Source organism: Centrocercus urophasianus, unplaced genomic scaffold, assembly GCF_019232065.1.
Source record: "Centrocercus urophasianus isolate 14NV4802_14NV808 unplaced genomic scaffold, USGS_Curo_1.0 seq_34, whole genome shotgun sequence".
Taxonomy (NCBI): Eukaryota; Metazoa; Chordata; class Aves; order Galliformes; family Phasianidae; genus Centrocercus; species Centrocercus urophasianus.
The window spans coordinates 691,196-718,035 of record NW_024884911.1 but is presented as its reverse complement, the minus strand read 5'-3'; the positions used below and the strand labels follow the sequence as shown (position 1 = coordinate 718,035).

Genomic DNA, 26,840 nt, shown 5'->3' with positions numbered 1-26,840 from the left:
AAGCAATAATGAGAAAACCAGTTAGTCCACACATGACCCAGTGTAACTTAGGGCATAAAATTCCTTGTACTCAACAACAGATTAGCAGAAAAGATTGTGCCAAAAAAAACCAATAACACCCCCCATGAAGTTGAGAACAACTCAATAGCAACACTTGCTCTCGGGTGGGTAGTAACATTGAATCCCAGAATGTCTTGGGTTGGAAGGAACCTCACAGACCATCCAGTTCCAACCTGGTCCCATGGGCAGGGCTGCCAAACATTAAATCGGACATCAGATGAGGCTGCCCAGAGCCCCATCCAACCTTTCAGAGCACCCACAACTTCTCCAGGCAGCAGTATCCTGGCATCAAGAAATTAAAGTATGCCACACACATTTTTCTGAATGTAATTCGCAAGTTGGACATTAGGAAAATTTCACAGCTCCTGACAGATGGACCCACCCCAGTCCCTGATTCGAGGTACAACACAGTTTCAACACTCCCTTCTTCCTGTCTGCAGCTGAGGTTGGTCGGGAGCCTAATTAATGGCTGCTGTACCAAATACAATTCCCACCTGGAGGGAATTTCATTATAACCAACGCAACACTAGCAGCTCCAGATGAACATCAAGCAGAAGTTGCTGGCTCACAACTTTCTTAATGTCCTCTTAGAAATGTTACTGCGTCAGGCGCTCCCAGAAGAGTGCTTGGAAATCTGTACTCTTCCTTTTCAAGCTGAAATTCTTAAAGTGTTACTTTTTTCCAGATATTTAGTCGTAATTCAAAAATCCTAAGCTTCACTCTGCTAATTACTCTGCCAATCTAGCTTTCCAATGTTAAATTTGGGAAATGAATAAGTGAGACTGATATCTCTGTGTGGTCTGTCTTTTCAGTCTAAATCTTGCAAGAGAAACAGTTGAAAGGAGCTTCTGTCCTCCTTACACATTTCATTATAACTTCAGTTACCTGTCTGTATTAAATATTTCAGCAAACATTAATAGTGTGTTTTTTGAAGTCGGAGCCGCTAGTATTCCTGACCCCTTAGCTCTAAAAAAGAAAAACTTCAAAAGTTTGCTCCTTTATAATAATGTAAGACCTGAAGGTGTGGGTCTAGAAATATTTGAGTATGTAATTTACATAGAAATCAATGAAAATTAGGTAGATAAGTAACTTTAATGATCTAAGCCACACTTATTAAGCCAGACTGTTTGAAATATTTTTTCCCCTAGCCTTTTTTCTCACTTTAGAAGTTTTACTCATACTCTCAACTTGCCCCATCTGAATAAAGATGTGTTTCTAGCTGTTTGACAGACTCAGAGATGGCTGATTTTATAGCTCTGCCTTCCAGAAACAAACCTTCCATCCCCTGCCTTCCCAAAGCAAAGCTCATGGAGTCCCACTCCCAGTGTTATCCCATTCTGACCCAATATACTCAAACGCATTTTCCAGCTCCAATAGTCACAGCCTGCAATCTTCATTAAAATAGAAGCTCAATTCACCATACTCCACTTCTTTTTTTAACAAAAGGCTTCATGAGCAACTCTGCAACCTCAGCGTAACACCACAACGTGTGCATCCACTGATTTTCTATCACCAGACAGAACTATTGGCAATTAAAAAAAATAACAAATCGTCCTTCAAAAGAACCTGTAACTATCTGAAGCCTTATACTGATGGGTGACCACACGAAACAAGCTAAAAATAAAGCTTTATCACGAGTGTAATAAATCCACTCTATGGTATTATTTGTACCTCTACTCCACGTACTTTCACAGAAGGGCATCCTGAGGTTTATCCATTTATTTAAGGAAGACACAATTATCAAAAAAGCTCTTCCATAAAGTTGCAACCACTTAAGGAATATAGAAGTAATTGCTAAAAGCACAATAAATTAGCATATGATTCTGCATACACTGTATACAGATGTTTTTTCCTCCCTGATAGCCTTGGTGATGGCACACATGGTCATCCCAGCACTGACAGAGCTTTGGATTTGTCCAAAATAGAAATACCCATGGATGCAGATCAGCTGCAGAGTGGGACAAATTCTGCCATTCCTCCTACAGAGCAAACCTTCCTCTGACATCACCAGATTAAGATGTGGTTGAATCACATGGTTGAGTTTCAGGCACAGTTTAAGATTACATTCCCACATCATCCCAAACCATGAGATGAGACAACTGACGCAGGCTTTCTCTGAAAGACTCAATGAAAACATGACTCAATGAAACATGACTCAACGAACCTACTAGAGCAATTCATTAATGCATTTGCCTCCCTACTCTAGGGAGACCTGGGAAGCCACAAACAGACCTCATGTGGATGCGACACCAGTGCCGTGAGCAGCCAAAACACAAGACCCAGGGAGGAAAGGTGCAGGAGAAGCCCCTGGTACTCACACAGAGCAGTGGTGAGTTTCTCTGGCTGATCATAGTGCACCATCGCGACGCAGAGCGTGTTGAGGGCAACCACGCAGAGCACGATCCAGTAGAAGCTCTGGGCTTTCACCATGCGCCGGATGAAGAAGCGGAACATTTTCTCTTTCCTTCTGAAGTAGGATGAGCTCTCATTCTTCCCACTCTTCAAACTGGCACGGGCAAAAGGAGACCCTGGGCAGTGAGGCATAGAAAGAAGAGTCACCACAGCACATTCAGGCAGGAAAAAGGTCAGAGGATGCCTATGGGCACACAGACCCACTCCTGAGAACCAGGCTGAGCACAAGGCTGGGCACAATGAGAATGGACCGAGCACAGGCATCTCGCTTGCAATGACTCTGCAAGGGACGACGATTTTAGAACTTGGTGGCTTAATACTCAGTTCCACCATCAGTGGGAAGTGGCCTCCCAACTCCGTGAAGCTATCCTGAATGTCCCAGCTGAACTCACAACCTTTAGGATCCCAAGTGACTGCAGCAACAAGGTGTTGGGCATGGTGATGGGTTGGGTGGTTGGGTTGAGCATGGTGGATGTGCATGGAGCACATCCCCTTGGAGCTGTGCAGCTGCCAGCAGGTCCATACACCCCCACTCAGAGCACCAGCACAGCCAAGCCCTTATTACCATACTGAGTCTCCTTATTTTACTCTGATTTCACATCTCTCTGCAGCAGAAGGCTCAATCTGCCTCCACGCATCATGTTTTGGGCACAGCTTCTCATTTTGTATCCATTCTGCCTTTATCAGCTACATTTCAAGTCTGCTCTGAAACCCTGGAAGAAAATCAAATGTTTTAATAGTAGCAAGCTGACAGAGGAAACAATTCCTATTGTCAGCTCTCCTCCTGAGGTAGAAGCACTGTTGAAAGGAGTGATGGAAAAGCAATCTCTGGTCAGGGCAGAGCACGTGCATCTGTGAGAGTTCTTCCGCAACAGCTACAAATGCTGTTGCAAGCAGGGTACTGGTGATGGCCACAGGCTCTCTGCTACCTGCATCACACTGTGTTCACACTCCTCTGGTTGCAAACCTTGTATCTTGGCAGTTTAAGGTGAAGCAGCGTGCTGCTGGCCTTCGCTGTCATTGGCTGTTGCCTCCCAGGGGGTAGGACTGGCCAGGACACACACTGCCATGCTTGGACCGAGCACCGTGACAGCAGGTGACCCGCACTGACTCTCCTTGGAGATGGCTGAGTTACACGAACAAAATGTTCTGGCTATGGCAGCCAAGTGATCCGAGTGCACTCGTAGGCATTTCAACACCTCCAGTGATGGAACGGGTGAGGATCTCACCCTGTGTCATCTTGCAGTAACACCAAACATTGCAGTCATAGACGGGTGGTGACAGCAGGGAGCTGTGCAGCACCACCTCCCTACCAGCAAGCTCTGTGCTCCTTTGCTCAGTTCTGGCCATGCAGCAACATCCAAATGCAGGGCTGCACCTGGCTGAGTTACAAAGCAAATCCCTGCTGGAAAGCTCAGTGGGCTGTTGTTCTATTAGTTTGATAATCTTTTCTTTGTTGGTGTAGAAATTAACTGCAGTAGTGCTCATCTGTTGTTTTAAGGTGATAAAATGAAATACACGTTAAGAAATTTTACTCAGCCCCAGGTGAGGCTGCAGCTCAAATGCTGCACTCTGCGTTGGGACCCTCAGTACAGGAAAGACATGGAGGTTCTGGAGTGTGTCCAGAGACAGGTAATGGGGCTATGATGGGTCTGGAGCACAAGCGTGATGGGGAGCAGCTGAGGGAGCTGGAATGGAGGAGGGAGACTTTATTGCTCTCTACAGTTCTGTGAAAGAAGGTTGTGGCAAGGTGGGGGTCAGCCTCTGCTCCCAAGTAACAGTAACAGGACAAGAGGAAATGGCCTCAAGTTGTGCCAGAGGGGGGTGGGTTCAGGTTGGGTATTAAGAAAAATTTCTTTAGAGAAAGAGTGGGCAAAGGCTGCACAGGGAATGGTGGAATCACCATCCCTGGAGGCATTCCAGAACCATGGAGATGCGACACTGAGCAACACGGTCAGTGGGCATGGGGGGACTGGTTGGGGTTGGACTTGATGATTTTTGGAGATCTCTTCCAACCTTAATGGTTCTATGATTCTGTCTGCCAGGAAAGAATATCAGGCCACGTTGTGTATTTAAATTGATTTAAATGTGGAAAACATCCTCTTTCCTAGAGATGTCTCTAGCACAGCCTAGAGAGTGAGGAGCCAGCACCGACTGCCGCAGGGTGGTTAGTGTGGAGAAAAATCAAAGAGTCAGGAGAAAATGAAAGAATAAATCTTAGGAATAACTCCGGAGAACACACTGGGAAGTGTTTACCGCTATCGAGCTTTATAATGCAATTATAAGGCTCATTGAGGTACTTGTATTTGAATTAAAGTGCAACGTATGCAGGCAACAGCCAGCAAGAGACCTGTCAGCATCTCTGCCCCTCTGGTCTGCATCACCTTGCACTCAGTAATTGCACTGTTAGTTCCTCCACAGTCCTTGTGCTCTCATCAGCAAGACGCGACAGCACAAGGAAACCATCCAAAAAAATGATAAAAATCTTTGTTCAAAAACATATTCCTCATGCAAAATCACCCATATGATCTGTTTGTTTATGTTACGAAGCTTCAGTTTTTCCAGAGGCTGCAGAAGGATCTGCTTGCTTTATCCACTTCTTTTCCGACTTGTTCCGTGAATCGGAATCAAACCCACTTTTCCCCAGTGGATGAACCGCGCGCAGGAGGTGGAAAACACTGCTGTTATTTTCCCTGCCATATGCTCCAGAGACAGTTCCCAGCTCTGCACCAGATTATGCACGAGCCCAGATGCTCTGTCATCCGCTGCCACCTGAAAGGCTGAACAAGAGATCTGTTTGGATGGCATGGGTGCCCAATGCCTGGAGGGACTTGGATGTGGCTGCAAAGATCTCGTAACGGTTGCAGCCATCAACAAATGCTCCAGAAATGACCACTGCTTGTTATCCATGCAGGGATCCGAGCAGCTCAGAAAGAAAACAAAACAAAAATCACACACGGCTGCTGCAGTTTTGCCTTCCTTCATCAGCTTCTCTCATAAGATTGTCAGCAGTTTGGCCATAAAACCCCGTAGCAGTTCAGCAGAGGATGATGGTGTCAGGAACATGCAGAGCAATGCTCATTTACAGTGAGCAGGTCTTCATTTAAACAGGGAAAAAAAAAAATCCAGCAGCAGCTGTGATCTTCTAAAAGGTTAATGCCAAATTTCCAAAGAGTATTTGAGGCACTCATGCTTGCAAGCATACATGGACATGTACTCTCAAGTGTACTGTTTGTGCTGCTACCCTTATGCATCCAGGATTTGCTGCTTCGTGGTATCTGGGGTGCCAAGACATTTCTTTGGAAGATAATGAGAACATCTGCTACTTCAGCAGCAAAACAAAATACAGACTCAAAGAACAGGGAGAGGAGTAAGCAAAACAACTCCAAAGCAGGCAGGGAGATGTCTCTCCAGCCAGCAAGGAAAAGCCACAACTGACAGATGCCCACAGAGCTCCCTTTCTCTGGAGTGCCAGGAGCTCCCACACAGACCCCCACTGGCCTTCCCTGGTAGTGCCTGAGTGGGACCTGGCTGCCCAATAATTTGCAGGACAAGTAGGACCACAGGAGCCTGACACACTTGTGTTCTCTGGAACTGAAGCGTTTTGGGTAGGACAAGAGGTTTTGACAGAACAAGAGATAATGGCCTCAGGTTGCACCAGGAGAAGTTCAGGTTGGATACTAGGAAAGATTTCTTCTCAGAAAGGGTGGTAATGCATTGGCACAGGCTGCACAGGGGGGAGGTGGAGTCATCATCCTTGAAGATGTTCAAAAACCACAGAGATGTGGCACTGAGGGACGTGGTCAGCGGGCATGGTGAGGATGGACTTGGTGATCTTAGAGGTCATTTCCACCTCAGTGATTCTATGATTCTATACCAAATTTGCAGCAGCAATGGCTAGCTACACAGGATGCCACCCTCTATACTGGAGGTGTGTGGGCAATCACGTATCTGTGCATCACCATATCTGTATTTAGAAACTGGAAAACTCAACTACTAAGGCAAGAATGAGGAGTCGAGGGTCCCTTCCAGCATTTCCCAGTGCCCATTCCTCTTGGCAAATCCACACACTGCTCTGTAGTGGCAGATGTGAGTAAATGCCTGTCCACTTCCTGTCCTCCTCACAACAGCTGAGGCTTAGCGGGAGCGTTTGACGTATTTGGGTTTCATTAGCATGAATGAGTGCGTTCCAAGCAGAACCATGGGGTGCCCAGCAGAGTGTGGTATCTCCAGGCATTTGGGCTCTGTTGGAGGCGCAGCATGCAATAGCATGGCAGCAATGGGAGTGGGTGAAGCTGCAGTGCTTTTGGCTTTGGTAAATTGAGTGATTTCCCTTTCGGAGCCGCTCGGAAGAAACGGGACATGAACGTGTTTTAGTTGAAGGTCTAAACCTGGGGGAATGCGAAGCCAGTACTCACCAACGGAGCAAATGTCTGTGAAATGGTCCTCACCTTCTTCAGCATGAATCAGGTCGTTTTTGCTCTTCTTTATTGCGGCTCTTTTCAACACTGTGTACAAATTAAAGAGAAAATGCCCTGTGAGCTTTCAGAGCAGGTTCTCTCTCCCCCTCCCTTCTCTCTCTCCGTAGCCAGCACTTACTGCCCAACACCAGCTTCAAGCTCTCACACAAGGGCAAGCTGGAGCAAATTGGCCAACCCACAGCCTTGCAGGGCCTCTGCATGCCTCGATGCAGGGCAGTTCTTCACTTAACCTTCTAGATCCTGAAGGCTTGCCAGGCACAGTTCTGCATGCTTTCACAGAAGCAAGAAGATGGGGGGGGGGGGGAGGGGTCACTGCAGCTGCTGGACCTTTTAACGCAGCAGAAAGGCTGGGCAGGGTCACTGAAACTCCCTGAGCCCCCGTGGGTCATGAGATGAGTGCTTCCATCCATTAAAAACATTAATGCTGTTTACAGTGTGCACCATTAAGAAGTTAGCATTTACAGGGCTTGGGTACAGCTTACCGCAGAGCGATGCCTTAAGCAGCGAAAACACTATGGTGAAAGCAACTGCTGCAAATCAGTGCACGCACTCTTAATAGCACCCACTGCACAACCCCTTCCCTCTGGGAACGTCCTAGCTCTTTGAGAACCCATTTTGTTCAACTGCATCTTTTATCTGGAGGGTAAACATCACTGCATCGGTTTACATGAAGGAAGGAGAACCGCAGCCTGAGGCTGGGAGAGGTCTGCACTGCTCACCCAGCACACACGGGGAAATGCAGGATGCTGGGCCCGCCACCACCTACCTGCAAACCTCGAGAACTAGCAGAGAAAAAATACGTCGACACAGTTTTGTCACAGCTTCAAGACATACAGGAACTAAGCACCGCTTGCTATCAGCAGTAAGACACCCCACGGTGTGGTGATACAGACTGGTCAGGAGGCACACACAGCAAGCCCACGCACTCCACAGCGACTGACATGGGGGTGGGTTTGTACAAGAAGACTCTCTCACCCTACACCAATTTCCCTGCCTTGCAAACGGATTCCTTCCTTCACAAATTAGTGCTCATGTCACCTCGAGGGAGCCCCCAGAGCACCTCCCAGGTTCAGAGGCTTGAAGAACAGAGAATGCTCTCCACCCGCTGCTGTAACCTGGATGTCATTTTTACAGATAACTTCTTCTGTTATTTCCTTCCCCACCCAGCAGTAGGGCTGGATCCTCAGTCCCAGCAACATCAGCCTTAGCCTCCTTCAGGCTGCATCTCTGCCATTAAATTCCAGTGTGACCAGGGCCATCCCAGCAGTGGAACATAACCAACCCTGGCAGTGAAAGTTTTACAGCATTCATTGGCATGAAATGAACACCACCTCCTTTACCTTCTTTCCCCTCCCAAAAAATTCTAAATTTAGCAATTAGAGCATACCATAGAATTGTGGAATGCCTTAGATTGCAAGGAACCTCAATGACCATCTAGGCCCAACGTCCCTGCTGCGGGCAGGGTTGCCAACCAACAGATCAGGCTCCAGATCAGGCTGCCCAGGTCTCCATCCAGCCTGGCCTTCAACAGTTCCAGGGATGGGTCCATCCACATCCTCTCTGGGCACCCTGTGCCAGCACCTCATCACCTTCTGTGACAAACTTCGCCTTGGCATCTAATCTACATCTCCCCTCCTTCAGTTTAAAACCATTCCCCATCTCTACAGATACTTTGGATGCAACATTCCCATGTTGGAGGCTGAGACGATTTACTAGCAGAGAGGTGGGCTGCTCCATATCAGTTGCCCTCAAGGCAGGGAAGATGGGCTTAAGCTTACCAGCAGGGATGAAACCTCGGTGTATCTCTGAATTCTACGGCCTGCACCCACCTCTAGTTTGCTTACAGCACTCAACTCTTCATCTCTTCCAGACGCTCATTGCAGCTCAAGACCACAAAGCCTGGCTATACCCACACACCACCGCACACACTCACACACACACACAGAAAGATTTGCCAAGTGCACCTCAGCCCTGACCTCCTTCCAGCCCCAGGTCCTCCCGAGCACAGGTCACACAGCCAAGCCAGCGGCCGGGCATGGATTGCACCGGGAGCCACCGAGCTCAGAGCAAGGAACCAAAGCAGGTGGGAAGCATCACTGGTGACCTGGGCGCTCGGGGCGAGGGGGATGCGCTGCCCCGCTTGTGCCACCTGAGCCCCTGATGATTTGCAATCCACTCACTGTTGTAGCTGCTGCCGCTGCTAGTCTCTGCCGGTGCCGTGCCTTGTTGAATCGGCCCTTCCGAGGCGGCCCTCCCTGACAGTGAATGGGAGGAGAAAAAAAAAGAGGGGGGAAAGGGAGGGGAAGGGAAAGGAGGAGACATGGGAGGACGAAAGATGGTCAGAAAAGGGAGAGGGAAGAGTCTTTAACTGAACTTTGACTGTCGCACCCTAAGAGCTCATCGGTCTCGAGGCACAGGGAGAGCGATCCCCGCATCCTCGCTGCACTGTGTCCAAAGCTCCAGCCGGCCTGACAGCTAGGGTCGCACGTCGGAAGATAGGATCACCACACCCTGTTATGTCTTACTGCTTACAAGTAACAGGGGTCTTAGTCTCTTTGTCACATCCGTTGGAAACTTCGGTTCAGAGCCCTGCCTCCTCTCAGTCAGTGCATTTCTCTCCTGGCATCGCCCTGCAGCCTATCCCCAGGCACAGCCGCCCCCACCGCACTGTGGGCCCCCAGGCAGTGCAGGGACCAACTGACCCCAAGGGCAGATCCCCATCCCAGATTTGGTGTCACATAACTGCTCATCATCCACCTTCGACCTCAAAAAGGCCTGGGAAAAGGGACTCTTTAGCCCAACTTATTCCAAGTGCATGCAAGAGCGTGTTCCTCACACCCTTCTGGTTGCAGCAGAAAGCCATGTCAGCATACAGCAGGTGAATCTCTCGTGTTGCGGGAGGAAAACCACACAGCAAAACAACCTACCGTCCAGAGGAGATTTCTCTTCTGCGTTCTTGTCTTCCTCAGCCAGCATGACTTCCTCTGCAAGGAGAAAAAAAGCCAGGCTCAACCTCAGATTTATCACATCCCCACTCTAAAAACAGATGAGCTGGATGCAGCAGACCTCCATCTCAGCTGCCACCAGCCTTATCCCATTGTATTACCCAGTTACACCAAGCCTGTAGAGGAAGGATGGTTCACAGAGCTGTTTTTCTTACCCTGTGCCCTTCTTGCATAGGGAAGAACCTACACTACCTACAGCATTCCTCCATGATCTTCACAACGAGGCAGTTTCTTCACCAAGCTACCACACACAAGGGATTTCTGCACAGCACGAACACTTTTCCAGCCCCAAGAAAAGCCAAAGCAGGTCCCTCTTGCCCATACATACTGGAGACTCCAAGGAGTGAAAGATATTCTATGGCCATTATTACCACACTTACATCTCCATCAATAAGACCAGGACTTAACCTGGAGGGAAGGGATCCACGTCTCATGGCACAAGGCAACACAAGTGGGGCTGTGCCACATTGCAGGGGACAAAAGTCACCAAACAGCCACTGGATCAAATATTTGTCAAAATAAAATCAATGGCAAGGCTGCCACAGCAGAGTTCAGGCTAGCACAGCTCAAAGCACAACACATGTGAGATGCCACCAGTGACTTTCCATTCCTGTACAGTCTCCAAAATATGAGCTTGTACTTTCCTACACTACAAGAATTTGAAGAGCACTGGAAAAAAAAAGGGAAAAAAAAAGCCCACCACCCCTCAATCAGAAATGACTCATTTCTATCCGCGTGAGAACGACCAAATTTCCCAAGGTTTCACAATGCAAATGTCATCGCCCAAGTCAGTTTGCAGCACACACCACACACTGCACCAACACTTGAAACCTCACAGTTCAGATGGTCTGAACTACAGATTTTAGCTTGCTGCTGTGAAATTATGTAAGGGTTTTCTAAAGGATGATCTGAACTGTATAAAATATTGAATTGGCAGCTGGTGAACTGCATACTTCCTCCTATTATTAAAAATGACAAATTCCACCATGTTTGGCAGAGATGTAATTTAGGATCCTACTAAGAGATCTGACACTGCGTTCCTACGAAACTTTACTCAAAACCCCATTTAAACCAGCCTAGATGGAAGGCTAACTACAGAAATAACAGCAAACCACAGCCAAACATCAAAGTGTGAAGCTAAAAGAGCTGTCTGGAGGAATACTGGAGGGATCGGCACTACCACACAAGTCTTATATAACCTCTTTATTAATCATCTGGGGGAGAAAGAGAATGAATGATACATTAATAAGACAGCAAATTGAGACGGCTGGAAAATAATTTTAAGGGGAGACAAGAAACCTAAGCAGAGGAGAACCAAACAAAATGCAAACTAATGCACCAATGACACAGGAGAGGGAAGGGAATCAGTGGTGCTGGGAGAGGGTTAAAAACATCAACTGAGCTGTCAATCTGCACTTTAAAAGGCATGAAATCATCAAAAAAAACAAAACAAAACAAAACAATATAATTTGTGGGTTTTTTTTTTTCTGGAAAATTCCTTGGTTGGGTTGGACAACGAAAATGGGTTTGTTTTCAGATGGCTCAAGAACCTTCTCTCTCAAAGCTCAAAATCAGAAGGTACTTCTGTAGCCTCACCTAGGGAAAAGCTGCAGTGGTGTTCTGGGGTTAATAACACAGAAAGAGTTAAACAGGATTAATGACAATTAATAACAAACATGGTTGCCTTAAAACAGAAGGGACGCTTAGATAAGATGGCCCCTTCCCAAAGGCAGCCAGACAAAGGGTCTGCAAATGGGATGGACAAACACAAGCTATGCTGTGGGGCTGCTGGGAGCAGAAGCATGGCCATGCAGGTGGTGAGCAATAAAAGTAATGAGCTAGCAAAGGGCAGCAGGTAGGCAGCTTCTCCTTAGGAGCTACACCAGATAAGGGCAGTGCAGGAGGTGCCTTCGTAAGGAAGATCTCAGCCAGACCTGGCATGCTTGCTGGTCAGTGCTCTGAGAGTTGCTTCCATCACATCATGTTAACAGTTATTTCCTGTGCTGCAGCAAAGAAAGAGCCTGTTGCTTAGGTGGAGACTCAATACTGCACCAGAATGGCACATACCAGTTGGACCTGAGAATTTGCAAGTAACAGTTTGACATCAGTATATTTCCACCTACAAAATACAGAGTCCTGAGATAACTCTGCAGACCAGATGAGCCCTTATCTCAAATCCAAGGCCATGATTTGATCCCTGACCTATCTCCCTCCACAGAATTCCTCATCCAAGGCTCAGCTCTGCTGTCACTTTAAAATAACCAAAGACTCCATCTCATCTACGCATTGCCTCAAGCCCGACTCCTCCATTCTCATTCCTGCACAGTCACTCCCATCTGTTTTACATCCACCAGGAACTGCAAGATCACATCCACCCCAGTGGGGCTTTAAGAGGTTTCAAAACCTGCTAATAAGACAATTCAGCAGAAAGAAATGACATTGTTACTGGGATTTTTTTTTTAACCAGGGAGCATCCTTAGCAGACGCTCAGAAGTCGCATTGCCTTTAGTCATCACTCTAATAGAGACTGGCAGAAGATAATTAGGGAGCCTGAAAAACCTCCAAAGAACAGTTCCTCTACATTAAAAGACATATTCAACAAAGACACAGTATTGTATCAGCAACTTCTAGCCTCCAAACAAAGGCATGGGATCTTCACTAGGAAATCAGAGCTAGGAGTGTCTCGGCTGTGAGATTCATTGCTGGTCATTAAGCACTGACAATGCTCAGCACATCGACGGACTGGGAATCAAGGCAGGCATCCTGTACTGAAGAAGGGAAGGGAAGTGAATTTAACTAGTGAAGCTTGAAATATGTTAAGTAGATAAAGCAAATAAAATGCATCTCTTAGAAGAAGGCCCCATGCTTTCACCCTAATTATTGAACCCTAATTTGTCTTTCTAGTAACTACCCTCTCTGGGCATCTCACAGGTGTTGCTGACAGTTTTCGTGGATATAAGGTTACTTTTCCCAGCTGTATCAAGGGCTTGTTGCTCTGCTTCATCTACAGAAAGCTGAAACCTGAGGCTTGCAAAGCTTTGTTGTGTCAGGAAATGGCCTGGGTTGATGGCAGTCACAAACACGGGTAGCTGGTTGGACCCAATGATCTTAGCTGTCTTTCCAACCCTAACCATTCCATGTTACAGTGAGCCAAAAGAGAGAACTGCAACCCATTCACAAAGCCTGCTTACTCTAGAACAAAAGAAAAGCTCAGAATCAGTGCTGTGTGAAAGAGATGGACTGGCAAAGAATTAAAATGCAGAAGACAGGCGACTTTCTGAACAGAAAGGCTTTGAGTCCCTGAGCAGTGTGTTTTCAAAATGATGCATGTCCTTGTAAGATAAGAGAAACACCTTCAAAAGAATATTTGTGGACCTATAAGCTCTTTATTCCATGCAGAGAACCCAGTTCTCTGCTCTCCCATAGAAAGGCAGTATGACAGCCTCACAGCTGCTACAGTTTCAAGGAGTTTAACTGAAAAAGCAGGGGTGGCAAAATCATTTGCATGGATTACATTGCTCGACTTCACCGTGTTTTGATTCCTCTGAAAGGCACAATTTGAAACTGACTTCCTATTGCTTCTGCACAGAGTCAAAAGAACACATAAAACAAAAAGCACAAGGAGCAACCCTGTCCTAACAAGCAGCAGGTGGGACAGGACAGGGCTGCTGACCACCAGTAAGACTTTGTTTGATATTGGTTGGACTGGAGAAGTGCCATTTTATGAGAATGGTTCACCTGTGCCTGGAGGAGAGGTGGTGCTAAGCATTGCTTTTTGCAGCTCTGTCAGCTGATTGCCAGCATTGAGAATCACAGAATTGCTCAGTTGGAAAAGACCCTCAAGATTGTCTAGTCCAAACTCATCTCAACCATGCTACCCTAACAACCCGCTGCTAAATCATGTCCCTGAGCACCACATCCAGATGGTTTTTAAACACATTCAGAAGGGAAGAGTTGGTCTGTTTAAAGGATTTGCTAAAAACAGAAAACTGACTTTTTCTGTTGACATTCAAGTTAGGACTACTGGTCCATTTCCAATTGATCCACACCTTTTGCTTCTAAGTAATACATACAGTCAAAATGTATGGGTTTGACATGGCAATTACTGCATGAATTACTGGCCTAAATTCTGTGAGAAGCAAGAAATTGCTATTCGACCATTGCTTCTGGCCTGAAACTCACAGCACTGGGCATCTGACTGCTTTGAAGACACTGCCAAGTTTGTAAGACATGTAGTGCAACGGGACATTTTTTCATGACATCCCCAAAAGGATTCCACTGAGTTACAATTTCCCCCAGATGGTGGTGAGGCACTGGCACAGGTTGCCCAAGGAGGCTGTGGATGCCCCATCCCTGCAGGCATTCAAGGCCAGGCTGGATGTGGCTCTGGGCAGCCTGGGCTGCTGGTTGGCGACCTGCACACAGCAAGGGGTTGGAACTGGATGAGCACTGTGCTCCTTTGCAACCCAGGCCATTCTATGGTTCTGTGACAATTTTCCATATTTGATCTTTTCTCTTCACAGAATCACAGAATCACAGAATTGTAGGGGTTGGAAGGGACCTCCAGAGCTCATCGAGTCCAACCCCCTGCCAAAGCAGGTTCCCTACAGCAGGTCGCACAGGTCAGCATCCAGGCAGATCTTGAACATCTCCAGAGAAGGAGACTCCACCACCTCCCTGGGCAGCCTGTAAAGCTGGCTGTAAAGCTGTAAAGCTCTTGGCCTCATGACAAACACATATGGGCACTGTACATGAAATCTCCTGTTATTTCACTTTAAAGATATCTGAACTCTCCTGAACATCCCATGTCTTCATTCTTCAATGCACACATGAGAAGTAGATGAAGCAACAGCCTCATCAACGAACTTTGATCCTATTTCAAGAAAGTAAATCCAACTTCTAAGGGAACTGACTGGACAGTGGGTTGCATTTTTCTTTTAAGTCACACATGTCTAAATTCAGCACTTCATTAGCTGTTACAATTCTTCCCTTTGTTCCCAGCCCTTCAGTAAATAAAGAAGGGATTCGTTAAGCACTCCGTCAATTAAGGCTTCCTGTATTAAGCATAAGAAGTAGTCACACATTAAGGATGCCATTGTTTAAAACACCTTTGTAGAGATTCCTCAAGCAGATTCACTGCTGATTATGTTAAACAATCCTCATCTAAAATAGCCTAAGCTACAACTGCTTCAGTTTCAAGTACAGCTGTACTTCTGGTGATTAATCAAGTACTGAGCTGGCACCAAAATGTTTCAGCTGTGCCAAAGTACCTCCTTGAAAACTTTGCAGGTATTATTTATTAATATCATCTTCCTTTTTATGGCCTGATTTCATCACTGGATAAAAATAATAAAAAGTACTCCTAGAAAAAAGGGCAGATGTATGGATGACAGTCATCAAACATCCAGGCTGCTAAGGAGTTTCATTCTTACATCAGTGTCTATTAAGATAACTCATCAGGCCAAGTCCAGAACATGAACATCACATAGCATTTAAGAAGTAGAAAACAAAAACCCGTTGTTTTCTTCAGGTGTACAACAGACTGCAACCTCAGAATAAAAAGGAGTTAATGGTAGCAACCTCCAGAGTTTATCAGAATCACCTGTTTGATGCAACGCGTGTAGCAAGAGGTAATAAAATTTTATTCACTTTCCAAGTAAAGATGACTCTAAGAAACATTAAAAGTGACTCAAAAGTGGTCAATAAACGATGAGCAGAATGCCAAATCGAAATCACTGCTGACAAACGGGAGGTAGCATACAGATGGAGGAATATTTCAGTCATTCAAATACTTCCCTTGGTACTAAATGAGTTACAGCTGAGAACCTGAGCATGACGGAGAACAAGGAAGCCTCCCTTCCAGCTCCAGGATATGGAAACTGTTACAGAGCACAGTCAACCAGGTTAAGACTCCCCTTAAGATGCTGGAACACAGCTTTCCATTCTTCCTACCTTGCATCAAAAATAAATGAGAGAAAAAAACGAACAAACAAAATGCTCAGAGATACTATAAATATTAGAAGCCTGGAGAGCCTTCCATGGGAAGGGAAGAAATGAGCAGATTGGCTCTGCACGCTTTACAGCAGAAAAAAAATAAGGTGAAACAAGGTAGAAACGCAGCAGAAAAAGAGGAGTAATAAAAAGAAATATACTGCTGTGCAGAAAGACAGCACATGTAAAATTAAGGAAGAAAATATTTTATCTTCATTCAAACCAACTATAAATGTGTGGAACTCCTTGCTGCAGGATTCTCTGAAGTCAAGGATGCTAAAAGGATTTAAAAATAATCAGATATTTACGTGATTAAGAAATAAAAACCTCCACAGTTCTATTAGAGTAGGACATCAAGACCTTCTGCTCTTCCATTTATGCAAATATTTTGTAACACATCTATGAGTTGTTTCTGCTTTTCCTGCAAAACAATCTGGTTTTGCTTTGGCCATTGGCCCACAGTGAGGACAAGGAGTCAGGTTTGGAAATTCCTGATGCACAGCATCATAGCTTAAATCCCAACCTCAAAAACAGCAGAAATGGGAAGTCCCAATTGGTTGCACAGTTCCACATTTCAGTGCCTGAATTCCAAACACTTGGTTCTCTCTTTGGTCTAGCCTTCATGCTATATTTTGTACTTAAAGATTTACTGGCATTAAGTTGATTTTTATTATTGTTATTATTCAGCTGTACTAGAAAGCCTTTTTATATTCCTATCATATTTTCAACAGTGCATTAACAGGATGATTTTATTATTCCCTAATTCAGCTCGTTTGCATACACTGCTTGTTCTGTAAGATCTTCTGAACCTCATGTTATTAAACAAACAAACAAAAAAAAGGGTATTTTAGAGCAACTTCTCTGTATATTCATGTGCCATTTATGCAGAACTGGCAACACAGAAATCAAAAAGCCAGCTGTTCCCACAGGGACTCAGTGCTTGGAGCAGAATAGCTGCGTTTCATAACTTCTCCACCTCAACTTTCAGACCTCGAGGTTCAGCTAACAACCTCCTCATAGTGGACTGTCTCCAGACTGAAACAAAGCAACGCACATCCATGCAAAAAAACCCTGATTTTTATCATGTTAATGGAGAAATTGGGTTTTAGAGTCCAAGAAAAGACAAAATCCTTAAAAGCAAGATGGCAGCAGACTCAAGGCAGAACCACAGCACTCTGCTCCAGCTAACCAATAAACCATTAATCAATCTGAATTTGGGCTAGCAAACCAGCTGCAAATAAATGAGAAAACAAGTTCCAAATTGAAAATAAAGCAAATGGTCCTTTGTTTTTCAATCCTACGGTCACAAAATTAAGGGGAGATAAAGTGTGGTTGCTTAATTGAGGGCAGTTGCTGTTGAACAGGCACAGCGATAAAAGTCAATACAATTGGCACTCAGTTGTCACTAGGGAATAATGGGTTCAAAGCCACCATACAGTTCAGAGCAGAGACAGAGCAGCAGCCCACAGATTTGTCAACACATCACATGCCAGTTCTGCCACTGGCTCATCAACTGGCGTCCAGCAAGTCACCATACAGTACTGGACCTCAGTTTCTAGTCGCAGTGGGCAGGGATTAAGCTGACCTGCCTACAAACGTGCCTGAAAATCTATTTGTGAAGCCACCACTTCTTTTTCTCTCCATCATTTTATTAAAAGGCATTTTCACTTCACTCCATTGTTTGAGCTTCGCAGAAATACAAGCGCGGAAGCGAACGTTAATGAATTGCACCGAGGTTATGTCAATATATATCAGAAGGATTACTGGTAATCTTTACAGTCCAATAATTAAAAAAAAAGAAAAAGAAAACACGCTTTTTTTTTTTTTTTTTTTGGTTAAATCAAAGTATTTAGGTCTTTGTTAAAGTTAATCACTGCTTGCAATAAAGCGTTATGTTCAGTTATAATCGTTATAAAGCAATGTTAATGTGTGCTGGGGTAAGTTTAATGAAAGTAGCTCATAAAAATGACATTGGAGTGTATTTTGCCATCATAGCAACAGAGGCTTATGAAATAGCTGCAGTGGAAAGTAAATAAAATATAAATGAGTCATGTAAGGCAACAATTTTGCCACAGTGGAAGCTCAGCACCATACTGCTTTTTGTTTTGTGCTGTTTTAAGACAATTAATGCCTTAATGTTTTGCTCTCAGCAATAAACTTAGACCAAGCCCTTTATTTGTGCTTAACCAACCTGGGGTCATCCACAGTAACTTCAGTGTGACACCTTAACAAAACCAGTAAGTGCTGGCTGGGCCATGCCCAGTCTTGGATGGTCAGATGCACTAAGGACAGATCCTTAACATCATCAAACTCTACATGCCACACACTTTATTGAACCAACACCAGCTGTCTCTACTTACCTGCTTTGAAGATCCACTCCAAATATCCATTTAGCTCCCGTTCTATTTGCTGTTGCCTACGGAGTTTCAGGAAAGCTCGACGGTTTTCTACCCTCTCTCGTTCTTTGGCAAATTCACTACAGAGAGAGAAGAATGAGAAAGTACATCACACGAGGTCAGGGAAGACATGCAGCTTCTCCTTCATTTTTGAGAATAACTTCACAAAGACTGAAAGCAGCAGCAAGAAGAAACCACAGCACACTACGCATCAACGTCCAACAAGCTACCACTTCGATTCCACTGGAAGCAGAATATTTGTCACAGAAGCACCAGCAATCTTTGAGTTTTTGAAGAGATCTGCTCTTCCCAGTTGGCTTTCCTCGGAGTTTTCCCAGGCTTAAGCCAGCTTTGACAAGCAAGTCCAACGATAGCTGTAGGTGAGGTTGGGTATTCTGGAGTAAGGAGATATACCCCAGATGCTCTAGGTTGAGGGTTAACAGTGATCTCATTTTGCTGAAGTCATATGGAAAGCATCAAATCGCCTCAATGGGACTATATAAGGGAGTGGGTCAGGAAGTAAACAAATAATGCAGGCTGGAAAAAGAGAAAAAAGACACTCCACCAGTGCCAAAACCTTGTCCAAGTACATCCTACAGCCTATTTTGAAATGATGCTAAGGCAGCGGTGCAGCCACCACTCCCACACACCCACAACGGGGCTTTCTCCAGACTAATCTCTACCACCTCTAAGGAGCACCTGATGCTCCAGCTGAGGTGACCTCTGCAGGCACATGTGCTCATCTACTGCTTATATGCTTCTGAAGCAGCCCCTACAATCCCCTGCTCTGAGCACACACCAGTGAGCAGTTACAGGAGTGAATCCCACAATAGCTTAACCTATATGGTTAACCTCAATGAAGTTTTGTCTCTCACATATACCAGTGCCCTACTCTTTGTCCCATTTAACAACACTGCTGTGTCCTTCCCTGCAAGCCTTACTTAACTTTGCTCTTTGCTGAAGTCTCCCCTCGTCACCTATTTGTTATCCACAAACACTTTTCAGTTAGAATCTAACAAGGAACAGGAGATGGGAGGAAGGAGGAAGAATGGAGAACAAAGAACTGCAAGTGCCAAAGCCAGCTTCACATTCACAGCCTACATTTCAGCCTTCAAAGCTGACGCTTCTGCTTAATTTGGCAGGACTGACCCAAGGAGAAGGGGACTGCAGGAGAACTAGGCTCAGCACTGCAGCACACACCTCTACAGCCATGATGTGAGAGCTGCAATGAGCCACAATGTGACCCTCATTCCCCTCTCCTGAGTTCCTAGGCAGAGCCATCAGTGAAATGGAGGAAGCTGAAAATCACTCTGCACTGACAGCTGGCTGCTCCTCAGCATTCAGCACATCTGCCTGGGGACTCGGGTACCTGCACGCGACAGCTGGGATGCCCATTTTCTCCCTCTTCCTTTCTAATGCTCTCATTTCTGGTTCAGCACCCACTGGTGAGGGCCACGGACCTCCTCCTGAGTGCTGCTCCTCAGGGGTTGGTACTGGGACTGGCACTGCTGGGAAAGCAGATCTCAAGAGATGACCCAAACACGTCGGGTTTCACCGACTGTCTTCCGAGCATAGCAGAGCTCTAGCAGGTTGAAGACTGGAGAGTCCTGAGGCACAGTCTTCCTAGTGGAGGAAAGCATCGTGGACCTTTCTCCTGCCTCACGAGATTCAACTAAGCTGGAATCTGTCGAAAGATTTTTTCTTTGTGAAATGCGTTAATAAAAGCATGCTTCTCTCTCCTCCACTGCATTCATCATCATTCAGGAACGGAAATATTCCCCATCTGCAGTAACTGGAAAAATCTCAGAATTTCTTTATGAATAGAGATTTTCGGCAAATTTTCTGAACGATTTCAAAGAAAAGGGGAACAAATAATAAAAATGGCATATTTCATCTAGAAATACTTAAGCTGAAGGTTTTCTGCCTGTTCCAACAGAAGCTTGGAAAACCCCATAGGAATGTTTCATAGCAGTAAATAAATCTACTTTTTTATCCAGCATAATTGCTATTTATGCCACTGACTTTAAAAAATGAAAAAATATCCCAAATTTTCTTGGAAATCTTAGCAGAAAACAGGCTGCCTCCTGCCCAGCTTTACATCCAGGATGTTCACGACAGCAGCTAATTCTGGAATGAAGAATATTAAATAACATTCATCCATTCTTATCCTTCCTAACAGCTACCGTGTGCCCCAAGATGTCCCCCAAAACATTCCTCTTTCAGCACTGCCTGGATGGGCGTTAGGAGGTGGAGAGCTGGAAAGGTTGGCACTCCTACACACAGCACAGCATCAGGAGACACTGCTTAGGATGAAGATGAGATCTGCCTGGATAGATGACTAGAGTGCATTTTAGTTAAAACATGACAGTTGTGAACAACTGATCCTACAGAGACAGCCGGAGTAGACATGAACGTAAGGGCATTCATCATGGAAACCATATGCCATCCCAGCCAAGCTCAATGTGTCACATTCTTCTCCTAAAGACTGGTCGGTGCTTAAAATCGCCAGGAGAATGAATGATTGTTACTTGTCACATTGGTGGGAGGAAGAGTGAAATCGATCATGATGTAAATATGCACTGGAATGGGCACTTCAGGGAAACTCAAGAGTTTCCCAGTCACAAGGGAGACAAGGTCAACTCATGAGTAACCATCAAGGTCTATAAAAATATTATACTCCAATGACATCCTTACAATTAATTTATCCATGCCAGTCTTAAGTGAAAAACACTGTCACACCAATTGAAAAGGAAAACAAACAAAAACCCTGATCTACATCCTCTGTTCAATTTTCCCATACAACAGCTGAACTGGAGTACTGTGCAACAGGCTGCCTGGTCTGAGGCTTTGTGGCGTGCACCCAGGCTTGCTGCAAGGCTAATCACATCATTCAACATCTGTAATTCATGCTTTCCCAGTGGAAAGAAGACAGAAAAGCTTCCCACTCAAAAGAGAGAGGTGATACAGCATTGCTGTCATTGCTAGCTCTAATAGTGGTGGTGATTAGCGATTCACGATAATGACATAGGTAATTAGCTCCTCATTCAGAACAGTACCACTGAGCTACACATGATCTCATGAAAACTCATCTCTTATGCTGAGAGAAAAGCCTTCCTCTACTGAATCCAAAGCACTGTTCAGAGCAAGCAAAAGGAGCACAAATCTCAGGAGGACTTCAACAAGAATTCCCAGAAAGGAGTTTAAAAAGTCTTCAGAATTTTATGTCTAGAACAACAAAAGAAAGAGTTTAAGAACCAGCTTCATCTCGAGTCCAAGCATTTCAAAGGAATGAGCAAAAATGAGGCACACGGGGGACATGAGCCCGCCAAAACTGCCAGAGAAATTCAAATGGGTGATTTGCTAGCTAAGGAACTAGCCAGGCCTAGAGATGTTTGACTGCCTGAGTCACTCAGTGGCCAAAGTGAATTCTCCAAGTGGAGAAAGAAAATTGGCCAAGACCAAAGGCTTAATTTGTGAGCTCTGTTACTTGAACATGGAACGGGGCCCAAGAACAGACTTGTTATTTGGCAGCAGCCTGTTAAACAGCCCACATCACTCAGGAGCAGTGAGGGACGGGCTGGAGACAGCTGATGGAATACACCAACTCCTCTGGCTGCTCAACATGCAAGTTGCAGGAGCATCACTGTAGGAGACACAAGCCAGAGGAGCAGCAGTTGCACAGACTCACTTGTTTTGTGCCACTCAAGGACTATCTGGGGGGGGAGAGGCCACGGAAAGAACCTCAACAAAAGATTCAGTGCCAATTATCTACCTAACTGCCTGTAAGCCTTCAACAAGAACAATGCTGACCTATAAACTTCCATAGGATGCTACAGTAGGAACCCAGAGATACACTTATAGGACAGCTGACAAATGAACATGTTGGCTGATAGAACTTGTAAGATGGACATGAAACTACCTGCATTTTTATTTTTTTTTTTTCAGTAAAACCAGATTTCTTGTGCTTCTGCTCACTCAGGGGCTGTATTTTACTCACCAGATCCTCCAGAGCCCTAGGATAACCTCCAAGCACAAGGGAAGGGAGAATCTACGTGCAAGCAGAAACACTTAATGGGGTTTTAAGGGTGGATATCCACTTCCTACCATTTGTTCTGGTTAATCAACTGTGGGACAGAACTTGAGTTAATTTTTAGTTTCATTCTCAGGTCTTTGTGTTGAAGGGTTTTTCCACCTTTTCCCAATCCAACCAAACCCCTACTTTGGTTCGATAGGACAAGAGGTGACGGCTTAAAGTTGCAGCAGGGGAGGTTTACGTTGGATATTAGGAAAAATTTCTTCTCAGAAAGGGTGGTGAGGTATTGGAACAGGCTGCCTATGGACGTGGTGGAATCACCACCTCTGTAAGTTTTCAAGAAAAATTGATATGTTGCACTGAACAGCATGATGTAGTGGTATGGTGGAGGTGGGCTGATGGTTGGATTTGATCTTAGTGGCCTTTTCAACCTTAACCATTCTATGATTTTACTGCTTGGGTGAAGCTCGTTATGACAGCACGGTAGGCAGGTTCCTGCTGAGCCCCTCCTTGTGCTCCTGCCATCCCGCAGTGCTGCAAGGCTCCTGGGATTGAATTTCCTGCCTCACCCACGCAGTCCTGCGAAGCCCCTTGCAGCTTGATTTAGCAGGGCCTGATCTGGTTAAAAACCCCAGCATTTCATTCACTAACCACATCAGCACCCAAGTGTCTACAGAAAAGCAGATTCTCGCTCCAGGGAAATAATTTGTTCTGCAGGTTCATATCTCTGTCTTTTGTCTTTCTGAAGAACAGTAAATCCTTTATAAGTGGAAATCTCTGCTGGATGCGGGAAAAAAAAAAAACCCAACACCTTTATGGCTGTAACTGTTTATGCAACAAAGGACACAAAGCCTTGGCAGTGCTAAACATTTATCTCACCTACTGCAAACCTGTACATTGAGAGACAAAGACACAGAGGGAGCCCTGGAAGAAAGGGAGCACATGGAGAGCCAGCAGGAGCAAGATGGACACGGGGCTGAATTGCTTATGGCAGCACACAGGAGGTCAGGAGTCAGGGGGGACGATGGCGGGGAGAAGAGAGCTCAGTGTTCCCTTCAGTGCAATCACTGAGGTGGATGCCAGTATGTTTAAAATAAAGAGGTGCAGAGTAGAATGGGTAGAACTGAGGTTTCTTAGTGCTGAAGACAATAAAATTATAAGGACCCTCACACTGTCCCATCAGCTGCATGAAATCCCAAATACACCCCCTGTTACCTGTTTCTATTTCACCTGGGGCTACAACCAATGAAGATGACCTTGGAAAGGTTTTGAGGGGAATGCCTGTCTCCCCCCAGTATACAGACCCACCTGACTGAGCTGGTTCATCCATCCTAACATCCCCCACTTAGGGATAAGGACTGGCTCACTCAATCCTGCATGGCCAGAGCTGCTGCTACTTCCTCCTCACTGTTCTTAAGAGGAGGACAAAATATCTTCCCTCAACCAGCTGATAAAGGATGAAAGTATCATGGCGAGATTGATCTCTCAGCACTGAGCTAGGCTTCACAGTCACTTTTATCATTGAACACAGAGGAAAATGCTTCAATTGCAAGCCAGGTATGGGATACATCTTGTATTTCTAGAAAGAAAAGAGCAGAGGTGAAGCCTTCAATACATCTTCCTTCCTTTTATCATTACATGCAGTTTATTCCAATTTCACTTTGATTCCACCTACCCTGATTTGAAGTGCTGTGAATACAAAAGTTAGGCAAACCCGACCCCAACACAGCAACAGTGGGTGCTGGGGGGACATGGACACATCATTTATCTCACAGTATCAACAGACAGTATCAGCTCAGTGCATGTGCTGGATGAACAAGTGGCTCAAGCCTCCGGCTCAACCAAAGCAGTCCCCAGGCAATACAAATTTTGGTCTCTTAGGTGTCTTTCTTATCTTACAGGCTTTAATTTCCATTCATTGCAGCATAATAGAAGGACAAGTAAACATAGAAACAGAATCATTTAACTCAGAAAAGATCTTTGAGATCATCAAGTGCAAACGTCAACCCCACCTAAAGGAGGCAGCTCTGGGTAATCAAAAAGCAGTTTTGTGCCCCATTTGTGCTTTAGAGTGGAGAAAAGAGGGTTTGTACTCTACAAGAGGACGGTTTGATATGAGGCTTTGTACCTTTCAAAGTGGGGCTTTGCACTATCCAGTTTGGGGGCTGGACTCTGAAGCGATGCTTTGATACCTCAAAATGGGAGTTTGATTCCCAAAAGAGATTTTGGGACCTACATATCAGGCTTTGCCTCTTGGTGTGTAGCTTTGGGCATGGGAAAGGAGGCTCTGAGCACTAAAAGGAGACTTTGGGCCCTCATGAGGGGGGTGGGAGGGGTGGCCATTAAAGGAGATTTGGGGCCCTAAAATGAGGCCTTGGCCCCTAGAATGAGGCTTTGAACACTAAAAAGAAGGGATCTGCCCTGTCAGAGAAGACCATGGACCCCCAAGAGGAGGATTTCTACCCTAAAAATAATGCCTTGGGCTCTAAAATAAGACTGAGCCTAAAAAATTACGCTGCAGGTGATAAAACGATGGCTTTAGAGTCCAAATACAGGCTCTAGTCCCTGAAAATAAGGGTTTGGTGCTTAATGAAGAAGCTGTGTCCTGTAAAATAGAGTCATAAATTGTCCTGAGTTGGAACGGACCCCCAAGTGACCAGCAAGATCATCCAGTCCAACCATCAACCCATTTGTCCTGTCATTCTCATCCTTTTTAAACACAGGCTGGAGAAAGAATGAACTATGAGAAAGCAGGCAGTTCCATATCTTTTAAGGATAGCTCTTCCCGTTAATAGTTAACAGCAGCCAAAGTCAGATCGCAGCAGGTAACAGCAGACTGGGAACAAATTTTCAGGGAAAATGAACGATTGTCTCTGTAATGAGATAGAAGGAGGACAGAAGAACACTTTGCCATTATGACAAATTAATCAGCCTCATTCTCCTCCAGCCTCTGCACATCTCGCAGGCTGAAGTTTTACGATCTCAATCTGGCAAAATTCCTCAGGCTGGGAAAACATGTCATGAAACCCAGCAGAGCAAGTCATCAGGACAGCCAGTTCAACGGGGTCCAAATAAGGCTGTGCTTCTTCCCCTCAAGCTGCTCCAGCAGCCACAAGGTCTCAGAAACCCCAGGCACTGCTGTCAGATGTGAAAGCAGATGTCCCCTAGGGAGACCTGAACACAAGACACTGTTCAACACCACTGCCCCCAGAGCATCATCTCACTGCAGACTGCTCAGAACAGCGGGCAGCGAGGAAGAGTGAAAGCACCATTTACCTGACCCTCATTTCACCTGCAAGGTGCCTGCACGGTCTGTGGCCGTGTCCCTTGCCAGGCTCCTGCTGTCACAAAGATGCTACAAGCATTGAAAACATCCCCCTGCCGTTCTTAGAGCAGGTGGTCTCATACAACATGAGGCCATTGCAGCACATCACGGGTCAGAGCAGGTCTGAAACAACATGAAGGCAACACTTCAGCAGGGAAGATGCAAACTGGCAAAGCGTGCCACTCCACACTCTGGTCATGGCAGCCAGATGAGTAAACCTCAGGAAAGATCATTACTCTGTATTGGCCGCTCTGGAAACACCTCAGGCTTCACCATAAATATTTGAGGATGTGACAAGCAGCATTTTTCACACTCACAAGGCACGGACTCGCTATTCCAACGCATCATCATCACCAGCAGGCTGCCCTCTCCTGACGGTGCTCCCACTGTCTCATCACCCACATCACTCCCCACCGCTGTGGGAAACAGTGCCAGAAAGCACTTAGACTTGAAATAAATCAAATTGTTTCCATCACAGCATCCCATGATAACATTTATCCTCCTTGCATTGTGTAATCCAAAGCGTCGAAACAGTAACAAATGCATCGCCCAGAATCATTCAGCTCATTGCCAGGTAAAATTAATGTCCAATTCAATCCAAGCAGTAGGAAACTCAGTAATCCCTTCAGCCCATATCTGGGCTGAGGGGGGAACAGCATCAGGATGAGAAAAACAGCTTTTCAGTCACTGCAAAGAAAGGGAAACCACTGGGAAGATAATGGTGCTTATGGAGATGGATGGGAAGAGCCACCAGATGCCTACTGATATCCTGATAGTAAGAAATCAATGCAAAGGCATACAAATGAATGAGCATTGGTCAGGACTCGCCTACTTCAAGGGAGATTTTATTTTCTCCTCACTGGAAACCACAGAGCCAAGTGCAGAGTTCAATAAAACAAATTCAGAATCATCACAGAGCATTTTCCAGTTAGCATCAAAGACAGCAAACAAAAAACAAGTGTGTTTTGGGGAAAATAAAAGGTGTCTCAGGTCAAATCTTGCTAGAACCATAGAATCATTCGGGTTGGAAAAGACCTCTAAGATCACCAAGTCCAACCCCAACCCACCCCCACCATGCCCAATGACCTCAGTGCCACATCTCCACGGCCCTGGAACACCTCCAGGGATGGTGATTCC

General features: G+C 45.5%; 1 protein-coding gene across 1 annotated transcript in view; it reads right to left on the bottom strand.

The window, feature by feature from the left end:
- CACNA1B (calcium voltage-gated channel subunit alpha1 B) overlaps positions 1-26,840 on the bottom strand; it is a 165,742-nt gene that overhangs the window by 107,655 nt on the left and 31,247 nt on the right. Inside the window, exons 6-10 of the mRNA XM_042831032.1 lie at positions 18,310-18,425; positions 9,881-9,937; positions 9,134-9,208; positions 6,924-6,980; positions 2,379-2,588 (exon numbers count right to left, since the gene is read on the bottom strand). Of these exons, the coding sequence (XP_042686966.1) occupies positions 2,379-2,588; positions 6,924-6,980; positions 9,134-9,208; positions 9,881-9,937; positions 18,310-18,425 (515 nt within the window). The remainder of the gene's footprint in view (positions 1-2,378; positions 2,589-6,923; positions 6,981-9,133; positions 9,209-9,880; positions 9,938-18,309; positions 18,426-26,840) is intronic.